The following is an 11,945-nucleotide window of genomic DNA, read 5'->3' as shown; positions in this document are numbered from 1 at the left end:
CTGCCTACTTGTGATCTCTGTCTGTCAAATAAATAAATAAAATCTTTAAAAAAAATTACTGTCTCGGGGTGCCTGGGTCGCTCAGTCCTTAAGTGTCTGCCTGTGGCTCAGGTCAGGGCCCCAGGGCCCTGGGATGGAACCCCCCCACTGGGTTTCCTGCAGGAAGCCTGCTTCTCCCTCTCCCATTTCCCCTGCTCATGTTCCCTCTCTCGCTGTCTCTCTCTCTCTCTCTGGAAAATAAATAAATAAAATCTTAATTAAAAAATTTACTGTCGGGGTGCCTGGGTGGCTCAGTGGATTAAGCCGCTGCCTTCGGCTCAGGTCATGATCTCAGTGTCCTGGGATCAAGCCCCACATCAGGCTCTTTGCTCAGTGGGGAGCCTGCTTCTCTCTCTCTCTCTCTGCCTGACTCTCTGCCTACTTGTGATCTCTCTCTCTTTGTCAAATAAATAAATAAAATCTTTAAAAAAAATTTACTGTCTCTCTCCTTCCAACAGAATGTGAGTCCTCTTGGTTGACCCGCGGGGTCTACAAAAGGGCTCAACCCATAATAGGTCTTCATTATATTTCTGGTGGATAAGGGGTTCACCTTGTAAATGCAAATCAATTGAGCTGGTTGTAAATTGCACAGGGGAGGGGGGTGGCGCACCGGGGTGGCTCAGTGGGTTAAGCCTCTGCCTTCCGCTTGGATCATGATCTCAGGGTCCTGGGGTTGAGACCCACATCAGGCTCTCTGCTCAGCAGGGAGCCTGCTTCCCCACGATCTCTCTCTCGGTCAAATAAATAAATAAAATCTTTAAAAAAATAAATAAATTGCATAGGGGGAGGGGAGGATGAATGTGACTCTGGGGGGTCAGGGGGCAGCCGATGGCATGCTGAGTCACAGCCCCCAAACACGTCCACATTCTCACAATCCCGGTGCCTCTGACGGTACTAGGAATACTAGGTACTAGGTGGTGCCTTCTTCCAACACCACCAAACAATACTCCAACACTAGCTGGGTATCCTACAATTCAACCCAGTTTTGACACTGTCTACCTGGATACAGCGTCAGACCCCACAAGTTCAGGCTCAGAAGGGCCAAACTGTCCCCCTCCCCCACTTCAGCCTATACTTAGAAGTGGAGGTTGTTGCCTGTGGTTCTGATTGGCTGCAGAAGTTTCCAGGACCCCTTCACCAGTTTGATTGATTTCCTGGAATGACTCACAGAACTCAGAAACATTTCACTTCCTTGATTGCTGGCTTCTTAGAAAAAGATGGAGCTCGGGAACAGCCCGATGGAGGAGAGACATGAGGCAAGGTTTGGGAAAGAGGCCTTAGAGCTTCCATGCTTTTTTTTTTTTTTTTTTTTTTTTCCTTCCATGCTTTTTGAGCACAGAGCTGTCCCCAAAGCCCTAGGAGTTCGCCAACGCAGATGCTTCCGCACCCCGTCCTTTTGGGTTCTCATGGAGGCTTCCGTTACAAAGGCCTGACTGATTGACTCATTGACCATTGGCAATTGATTCCACCTGCAGCTGCCTCCTGGCTCCGCAGATCAGGAAAGGTGGGATGAAAAGGAAAGTTCCAGCCCTTTGATCATGGGGTTGGTTCTCCTGGCAACCAGCCCCATCCCCAGGTGCTTTCCATAAGTCAATCCATTCACGTAAACTCAGATGTGGTGAAAGCAGTTTGTTAGGAACAAGGAGAATTTATCGCTCTTATCATATTAAGAAATTCCAAGGACCGGGGTGCCTGGGTGGCTCAGTGGGTTAAAGCCTCTGCCTTGGGCTCAGGTCATGATCCCAGGGTCCTGGGATAGAGTCCCACATCGGGCTCTCTGTTCAGCAGGGAGCCTGCTTCCCTTCCTCTCTTTCTGCCTGCCTCTCTGCCTACCTGTGATCTCTGTCAGATAAATAAAATCTCAAAAAAAAAAATTCCAAGGATTTTAGGAACTCTGTGCAGACCGCTAATGTATTTCTTTTTTTCAAAAATGTATTTCTTATTATAAATCACAGTACCACAGTTTCCTTACATGGCAAAAGGGACTTTGTAGTCGTAATTAGGTGAGGAATCTTGAGATGGGAAAATTTTCTTGTGCATCCTGGATAGGCCCAGTATAATCACAAAGATCCATAGAAGAGGGGGACAGGAGGGTCAGAGACAGAAAGAGAAGGTTGACAAGGAAGGCAGAGGTGGAAGTGAAGCTGGTCATAAGCCAAAGAATTCGGGGAGCAGGGCTCCTGGGAGGCTCTGCCTTCTGGGTTAAGCCTCTGCCTTCTGCTCACGTTGTGGTCCCTACATCCGGCTCTCTGCTCAGCGGGGAACCTGCTTCCCCCTCTCTCTCTGCCTGCCTTTCTGCCTACTTGTGATCTCTCTCTCTCTCTCTCTCTGTCAAATAAATAAATAAAATCTTAAGGGAAAAAAATGCGGGAGCTTCTAGAGGCTGGAAGAGGCAAGGAAAGGGATTCTCCCCTAGAGCAGGGGCGAGAATCAGAAACTAACGCATATTAAACACACGCGTTGTATCCGTTTTCCATTGCTGCTGTAACAAATTACCACCATTTACTGGCTTAAAACAGCTCAAAGTTATGATCTCCCTGCGCTGGGTGTCAGAAGTCTCAGAAGTCTCTGATGGGTTTTGTGAAGCTAAAATAAAGCGGACAGCAGAACCCGGGGCCCCCAGCAGCATGACCCCAACCTCTACTGCAGCGATGCGGTACGCCAGGGACATGGTGTGCTCGCTTGTTACTCAGAGTTCAGTGGCAAGAGGTAACAAATATATGGAGGCAGATAAAACATGCACGTGTGCACACACACACAGCTATTGCCCACTAATACCTACATGCCAAGCGATGGGTACAGACAGCTGAAAAGGCGACTTTGAATCCAACCATTAGCAAGAGAAGTGGGATTGGCCTTGGTGGAAGGGAGGGGGTGGGCTTTCCAGGTAAGGGGAGTAGCAGAAATACAGCCTAGGCAGAAGGGAAGTAAAAGCTACCTTTAGAACTATCGGGGTGCACCTGCATACGGGACGTTGGCCTGGAAGCGTGGAGGACAAGGTCATTGAGAAGGCTGCCTGCCTCCGGCCAGAGCATGCGCTGAATGCTGGTGGGAGGGGTTAGCCCTCCTCCCCTGGTCCCTGGTGGCACTGATTGCCTCGTGGAAAAAGCATGACGGTTAAAAAAGATATTTCAAGAGGGCAGTCTGGGGGCAGTGTGTGTTTTTCAAGGAAAGCGAAGCCACCAGCTTGAAGGAAAAAGGAACAGGTGTCTCTCTCTCCCCACAGATTTGCCCGCAGCTTTTCTGCTAATAACTGCATTTCCATTAGCGACTCTTTTCAAAGCCTTCAAACCCAAACTGACTCAATTACTGCCTACTGTTTGATCGAATACGACCCCTTGTATTTATGGGGGGGGTCTCAGAGCCTTTCCTGTGCTTTATGTCTTTTCCCCACCACTTCCCTGGGAGACCAGAAATGGGAGCAGAGGAAAAAAGGGTTCATATTGAAAGGTTTCAAATTCTTGGAAACTGTAAGGAAAAGCAAAGAGACAAGGCTTCTAATATCAGCTCCGAGTCCTGGCGGAGGAAAAGACTGAGAGGCAGAGAGACCAAGAGACAGGTCACCCCTGTCCCCCCACCCCCACCATCCTCAAGTCAAGCAGTACAAAAAGATTTGTTTTTGTTTTTAAATCACTTCACTAATTACTCAGGCCTAATTGTCTGTTATTTGATTAACTTAATCTTATTTTCCTCCAGAGGCCATTGCTAAAGTGATTTCCTTTTAGTGATGTGGGTTCCAAGCTCTCTATCAATCCACTGATTGTAAATTTTTTTCCCTGCTTTTGTTCTCCTGGTGATTTTGCCAAAGGTACAGTGAGGAAAAAAAAAAGGTGCATTTTTACGATTTAACTGATGGTGAGGCCCCTATTCTATATTGACTCCTAGTCACTCAAAAATCTGTTCTTTCCCCTCCCCCACTTGTTTTCCACCCTTTCTTTGGGTTTGTGGTTGGGAAGGTTCTATTTTGGTGTAAACTGGGATTTTTCCCCCCACCTGGTTGCCAGGCAACAGGAGCCACCCCAATCAGGATGCATAAAAGTGTTAAATTGTTCTGGCCACCTCTGGAGGCTTGGCCTGTTGAAAATCCGGTGCAGGTGGGTGGTGGTGGGGGAGGTGCTGGTTAAAATGTCCAAAGTCGGACTTTATCCCCAGTGAGCACTAATGGGCAGCTAGAGGGAGAAGCCCAGGAATTGGCTTTTAAAATTAGAGTCTTCTGTGATGACAGGTTGTCTTAGGGGCCTAAGGATCCCAGGGCTGAAGAGCAAATGGCAAATTAGATCAAGAGGGAGCTGTTTGAGCTTCAAGGAGAGAGAAAAGTGGAGAACATTCGAAATTGGATGTTAGTTTATTTACTCGTATTTACTCATATATACTTCTTCTATCCTGTTCTATGTGTGTTGAGTTAAATGAATATTAATTCATTTAATCCTGTTGCAATGCAATGAAGTTGAAACAATCACAGGCTACTTGACAGTGAAGAAAGGAAGATACAGAGAGCTTGAGTAACTCCTCCCACGTTGCACAGCGAGGAAGTGGAGGAGCCAGGACTTGAACTTCAGCAGTCTGGGACTCTTAGCAGCAGCCCCAGGAAGTGGTGAAGAAGTGGAGTTGAGTTGAGTTGGACAGTCTGGGTTCGAATTCTACCTCTAACATGTACTAGTTATGTTCACCTTGCATAGACACTGCTTGATCTCCTTGTGCCTCAGTTTCCCAAGTTTTAAATTGGAGATTGAGTAATGATACCTATCTAAGTAGTCCCATGAAGACTGGCTTTTTTTTTTTTAAAGATTGTTTTTATTTATTTGACAGAGAGAGATGCAGCAAGAGAGGGAATACAAGCAGGGGGAGTAGGAGAGGGAGAAGCAGGCTTCCTGCTGAGCAGGGAGCCTGATGCAGGGCTCAATCCCAACAGTCTGGGATCATGACTTGAGCTGAAGGCAGACGCTTAACCACTAAGCCACCCAGAAGCCCCTGAAGACTGGCATTTAGTCACTCTTAGACATTATTTAAGTTAATTTCCATGGCGCAGGATATAGCAGGAGACTGACGGGGTTCTCTCATCCTACCCCATCTCTGACCCGCCTCTCACATTTGACCTTGGGCCAGAGGCTCAGGGATGGGGTGGAGGAGGCAGGAACCATACATGGGGAACGTCTGACGTTAGGTAAACTATTTTGTAACTTCAAAGGCTACCTGGTGATTTGTGCTTTTTGGCCAGGAAATAGGTGTGAATGTCAAAATGGTCACAGCGTCCAAATGGCCATGTCCAGAAGGGCATGACAAAGCCCTGGGGGCTCCCAGCCCCTAGTTGATCCTTTTGTACTCACCACCCTGTCAGGGCATTTGGGGTCAGCTCCTCTTCATCTGTCCTGCCAGTGCTTTCGAGGACAGCTAGGAATTAAGTTTTAGGGTCCTCAGGGTTGTGTAGATAGGAAGGCAGGACTGGGGAAAAAGGTGGTACAGTTTCTCTGGGGCCCATTCAATGGATGCAGCAGTGATGGGAACAAAGGTGTTGCAGGATGGAGAGGAAGCTGAGATGCTCCACTGGGGTCCTGAGGACTCAGGAACCATTCCCCAGCCGCTGGGAGCACCCTCAGCAATCCACCCTTAGGGGATGACTTCTGACGCAGAGAGCGGGCTGGTCCAGGACTGAATAATGGAGGGCTATGACACCCAGCCTTCTGGCCCCAAATCATGGACAGTTCTGGAAGGTCACCTTCAGAAACCCCTCAAGGTTGGCTGACATTTCTACTGCAACAATATGGCGGCTCAGGCTCTCCCTAACCCCCCTTTCCAAGACCACTTCCCAATCAATTTCCACCACTTGGCTCAGGGCGGGCTTCCTGGGGGCCCCTGACTGGCGGCAGTGGGCACAGGTGAGAGAAATTCCCACCAAAGCAAATGACAGAACACAGCCAGTGAAGTCGACTCCACTTTTTAATATTTGAACCATAATGCAAACAGGCATAAGTAGACTTTTGTTGAATTCCATCAAGTTAGAAGATGAGGACAAGGCAGAAGGAGAGCATGCGGTGAACACAGCTTGGACAACCTCGCGAGGAGCGTGGGGCGGGTGACGGTCCTTGGAGGAAGGTGCTGGAGTGCACGGGACACTGGGCGGACATTAGCAGCATCGAGAGCTCAGAGGTAGGGGGACGTCCGAATTTCTGACTCTGCGTGTGTGTGTGTGTGTGTTGACATGTGACAGCCACTCTGCCCACCTCCCCACCTCCTCAGCCCCGAATGGAAACCCACTGGTACAGCAAGGAGGGGATGGCCAACTGCGTTCTCCTTCTCTCTCTCTGTCTCCCTTCTGGGAAATCACTGCTGAGCCCAGAGTGGGTCCTACGATCACAAGATAGCACAACACAAGGAAAACAGGGCAGGGCGGGGTGCATGGCATCAGGTCTCTGTGGGTCATCATCAGAGTGATGCCAAGGGCACAGCATTTTACCAAAATGGAACTGTCATCCTTTCCGTCTTGGGAGGGAATTTGTGAAAGCACATTTTCATCATCCCCAGCCCCCGAAACCTCCAATAACAGAAACAAAGCCGTCACCTGAGGGCTGCTCTGCTGATACCAGAGGGTCCAGGATCGAAAGGCCTGGGGCAGTCAGGATAGATTCTTTTGCTCCCAGGGGACATCTGTCACAGTGGTGGGGGTGGGGTGGGGAGGGACTGCTGCTGGCTTCTGGTGGGTGGAGGCCAGAGATGTCCCCAGAACAGCCTCCACCACAAAGAATTCTCCAGCCCCAAATACCAATAGTGCTGAGGTTGACTGACCCTGGACCGGAGCCGAGTCTGGGCACTTGGACATCCTGGAGTCATTTTCTAAAAGACTATGGAAAGCAGCATCTGCAGGCAGATTTGCTCCTCCCTGCCAGAACCACTTCATTAAGAACAGTCTCTGTCCTGGACCAGACAGACATGCCTTGCTTGTTCAGAGCTATTCAGATCTTCCAGAACAAAACACACTCATAAACAAACTAAGGCATGTTGACCCCAGACCTCCTCCCTTGCACGATTGCACGTGGCTCTGACAAACAGTAATCAAGGAGAGCCCCCAGACCCATGTTCCAGGGTAAGAGTTAACCTAGGTCCCCATGCAGGTCATCTTTTGGGAAGAGGCAGCCTTTGCCACCTGAGGTGGGGACTGGGAGTGGATTGAGGACAGGGACCATATGATAGAAAGGGCAGAGACCAGGCTGGTGTCAGCCCCAAAGGGTCAGATTCAGGTTCATGGAGACCGTCTGTGTTGAGTTCGGGGGGTGGAGGGGAGAGCAGGGATTCTCAGATCTGTCTTCCTCCATCCTTTCATTCTTGAGCCAAACAGGACATTTGAATGCAGGAAAATTTACAAGGGTTGGGAAACATCAAGGCGTACGGATAAGCCCTATAGGACGCCCAGATGAAGATTTCTTTCTCCTTGTCCCCTGTAGGCCATCTCAGACTACCTTGCCAATTCAGACGGAAGGCTTTGTGGGTTAGGTGGGCACGGTGACATGCTGGAGGTCAAGGCAGTGGAGATGCAAATATACAAGGTAATGGTTGGCTTCACACAGAAGCTTAACCCTATAGTTTTCCCAACGGCATGAATGGCCAGAGCTCCAGGGGTGAACCGGCCCAGACATCTGGCTCGCTCATCTTGGCAGAGGGATGGTTTGCCAGTGATCTGGGTCAGAAAAATCTCACTTGTTTTGGACTTAGGGCAAAACCTGACCTCCTTTTGGAAGTCTAAAGCAGGTGGCTGTTGAGAATGTGCTTGGCAAGAAAATCCTTTGTTCTAAGGCCAATGTCTAGTTGGCCTGGGGTCAGTTTTCTTTCCGTGCATCTAGGCCTGGCTGGACCTTGGAAGGATGCACCCTGTTGGCTAAGGGAGAAGCTGGCTTATCATATCAACAACAGCAAACTCCTCTTTCCTTCCAGGCTGTTTGGTGCCTCCCCCTCGCCCCCACTTCCCTTTCTTAGCCTAGAGATAAGACTTCTGACTTTCTCCTCCCCAGCAGCGAGGTCTTCAGGTCCTGATTTAATAACTGCAAAACATTCTACGGCCGGTTCAACAGACCAGCTGTCCACGTCCACACTCTGTCCTGCAGCCGGAACATTCTTTTCCAAGCCCAACTCCAATGACTTTATTTTTCCCATTTGAAAAACATTCCTAGGGATGCCCTGCCACCTTCCAATTAATCTAAATTCCTGGACATGCGCTCACCGGTCCCTAACACCTGCTCCCTGCTCACCTGCCCAGCATCTGGCTCAGCACCTTCAGCCTTCCAAAGCTGTGCCAGAAGCAAAGTGCTCCCTTCTGTGCCTTTCCTCTCATGCTTCCTCCTTCCTGGAAATCTGATCTCCCCAAACCTGCAGATGGGATCCACTCATTTCTCAAACCCCAGACATTTATATCCAGTCTAAGAGTTGTGTGTCTACATATTGAGATTCTCATTGCCTACAAACCAAAACTGTTCTGGGCTCCGTATTCTCCCTTGTACCTTCTGCATAGTTATTAGTGAAGTGGAAAAATGAATCTGAAAGCTTCAATGGGCCAGATACCATAAGTGGTTGTTTTATGGGCATTATCTCATTTAACTCACTTTGCTATATAAGTGGATATATAGACTCAGAAAGGGTACATCACCAGCCCAGGGCTGTCCGTGGAAACGGGGGAGGGGGAAGAGTTAGCATTGGAACTCAGGGCTGCTAACAAAGGCTCCATTTTGGTGGGTGTGAAGCATTTCCCTGAACCGAAGGATAGCTGGCTGTCTCCCTCCATAGAAATCATGCGGGAAAAGACTCCTCCGCTCAGGGAGTTTAATTAGCTCTGCTTCTTTCCTAACACAAGGTGCTGGCTCTGGATTCACAGTGATGAATGGGGGGGGGGCATAGCTTCTGCGGAGGGGGAGGTCTCCTTACTCCTGGCCAAGCTCCCTTTTGTTAAATGGGGTTGGAGCCACTGCAGGGCAGTCCAAGGTCTGTAATCTAGGTAACTCCCAAATGCCCAATCAATCTTACTTTTCTGCTCACCTATTGTGAAACCAAATTTTGCACCTGGGTTTGGGCTACTGGGACCGAAATAAAAAATCACCACAAGAGGGCAGCATTTACCCACCCTGCATCAGAGCCAAACCCTAAATCAGGGCTCCACACACTACCTCTTCATAGGCTCCTTACAGGGCTTCGGAACAGGGATTCTGGCAAATGAGAGAAACACATCAGGTCAGCCTCCAGTCTTCTAGCAGGGAGTCCTGAGGCAGCCAGCGTTGAGTGTTGAAAGGCATTTCCTTTAAAAACAAAAATCTTTCTTGGGAAGAAAGGATGCACCCCGATTCTGGGATCACTGCTTTGGACTCCTGGGTGCAAGGAGATGATGCTTCCATCTGCAAGCCTGCTACTGGAGGGGAGGGGTGCATGACGGAGGTGCCCGGCACACAGGAAGTGCACAGGAGCACTCTTCGGGGATGGAAAAGCACTCAGAGGCAGAGCTTGTCTGGAGAGGGAAGCACGGATACGTTCCTCCCCGAGTGAGGCTGGACACTGCAGTTCAGGGTCTGGGGAGCAAGGGCCATCTTAGCAAGTGTCTCTAAAGGGCTCAAAAGGGTTGAAAGAAAGCCCCCGTGGGGGAAGCTGCTAGGAGCCAGAATCGTGTATAAAATGGGCGTCTGGAGTTCCAGATTGGCAGAGTGCGGTAGCACGCTGAGTGCCTGGGCTTGGTCTCCTTGCCATGGAAGCCCCAGCCAGAGGAAACAGGATTAAAGGAAGGCTGTGAGGTGGTAACTGGAGGCAGCCCAGCTCCGCATGCAGGGGGATGGGACCCCAGAGGGAGAGGGGCTGCCGTGGAGGGTGGAGAAAGGCAAGGGCCAGTTTGCCTTTTGCCTTTAAGAATCTCGGAGGTTGTCCCTTCCTGGGGACATCTCTTTGGCACTCCACGTCCTAAGGCTCTTCCAGAAAGGGCCAGGGCACTTTCTCTTTGGCAGCCCCCCCAAACAGAGCATCGAGAAATACCCATTGTGCCCTACAGAAAGGCGGAGCTCTCTCTCTGGGCAACAAAACATAAAACAACAAAACAGAACAGCCCACCCGCAGAAGGCTTCCCCTCCAACCTGGGCTGGCCCCTCTAGCAATTACTTGGCTCTCTCCAGGCCTTCCCCTGATTTTGAGCACTTCTGGGGGTGGGGGCGGGGGGGCCCTCCCAGCCCATTCATCCTGATGGTGGGCACAGCACTTTACCTCCTAGGGTTGGGGGGAGGGGAGAAACTAAACTGACCCTGATTCCCACTGAAGATTGTGTTGCCCATTTTTGATTGGAGTCAAGGTTAATTTCTTTGGCAAAATTATTTTGTCAGGCTAGGAACTTGGGAGATTGCTTTTAGAAGGCGAGGAGTATGAGGGCCAGGCCATGCCCTGTGGTGGTCCTGGGGAGGAAGCCGTGTGACGCCTCATAATGTCTTCCCTCTCCAACTTATCTGCTTTAAGGGCCTTCTGTTATTTCCTTCCCAGGGTGGAAGGGCAGCCCTATCTGGGGCAATAAAAAAATAGCAGTGATATTTTTCCTTGAAACTGTTTCCAGTCTCTACCACTCTAAAGGCTGATCTATTCATACTTTTTTCACTTCATAAATTATAAAAGGAAACTGAGGACAAGGAACTTGCCCAAAGTCACCTGGTGGCAAAGACGGGATGATTCTTATTTCCCCATACTCCCTGGGACATTACTTCCCCCTCTTGTGGATGGGATGGTCCGGGGAGGGCCAAATCAGGTAATCCTGTCTGGGGTGGGGGGTTGGGCTGGGGAGGAGGTGTGCTTAATCCACAAGATGGGTTAGTTTCCCAGGGAGGGCTCCACTAACTGGCACCAGAATCTAAATGCGACCGATTCTGTGAGCCCCTTTTTAACGGAGCCCCCCCCCCCAATCATCACACTTGCTTCCCCCTGCCCTTTGTAACCAGGACAATGAGGGTGCCTCCCAGTGTTTCAGGGATGTGAGCATAGACAGAAATTACGGACGTGTGGAGAACCAGGGCACGGTTCTTGGCACTGAAAGTCTGCAGGCCACACGCTGCCACGGGGAAGGGGACAGACGGAGACCCAGGCCTGTCCCACATGTGCATGCATGTGCACACACAGACACACACACACACACACACACACGACCAGGACGTCATCATAAAAAAGGACAAGGGGGGGCTTCAGCAGCAGAGAGACTGGCTCAGAAGACCCTCCTGACCAGTCCCTGGAGCCTCTCCGGGGGAACCCCAGAGCCACGGCCACGTTCCAGTGATGTCATGCGCCAGGGATCTGCCCTCGTCGGGAAGAGAGGGAGGGGGAAACAGTTTTGTAAGAGCCACTGTGGATTATAAAGGCATTGCATTGTAGCAGGACAACTCAAGGAGAAAACCCAAGAGGGCCAAGGAAACCACCGAGGGGCAAGGACCCAGAAGAGGAAAAACCACAGCGACAGGACGAGAGGGACAGCGGGGGCCACGCGGGGTCCCGGAGGGAAGGTTCAGCAGTGTCCACGCTTAGAAAACCTGCAGCCGCTCCACGGGGGTGCACGGGACAGCCCCCCTGCCATCCATCTGGGCAAGAGGATCCAGTTAGGAGCTGAAAACCCTGTGGGAAGACAGGGCGGGGAGGGGGTGGGCAGTTAGTGTCCTGGAGGCAAAGCTGAGCTGTTTCCTTACAGAGCCACAGAAAAGCCACTAAGCTCTGGGTTTCACTATCCCTTCCTCTGCAGGCTCCCCGCCTCAGACAGCACCTGACCCCTAGCGGGGCTCGTCTTGAATGAACGGATGAACTAATGAAGGAATGAAAAAGTGCTTGCTCACCAACACACTCGGCCAGAAAGAGGGGCAAAGAAAGGGGCTTTCCGACAGCCAAAGGAGTTGGAATCTGGAAGGTGAGAAAGCGAG

General features: G+C 50.5%; 1 protein-coding gene across 2 annotated transcripts in view; it reads right to left on the bottom strand.

Annotated features, from left to right (window-relative positions):
* Positions 1–11,323: 11,323 nt before the first annotated feature.
* NOS1 (nitric oxide synthase 1) overlaps positions 11,324–11,945 on the bottom strand; it is an 82,231-nt gene continuing 81,609 nt past the window's right edge. For both annotated transcript variants that reach the window (XM_044244188.1, XM_044244187.1), the window contains exon 29: positions 11,324–11,646. In XM_044244188.1, coding sequence (XP_044100123.1) covers positions 11,631–11,646 — 16 coding nt within the window. In that variant the 3' untranslated portion in view covers positions 11,324–11,630. The remainder of the gene's footprint in view (positions 11,647–11,945) is intronic.

Source organism: Neovison vison, chromosome 3 (assembly GCF_020171115.1).
Source record: "Neovison vison isolate M4711 chromosome 3, ASM_NN_V1, whole genome shotgun sequence".
NCBI lineage: Eukaryota > Metazoa > Chordata > Mammalia > Carnivora > Mustelidae > Neogale > Neogale vison.
This window is presented reverse-complemented; position numbering and strand designations above follow the sequence as displayed.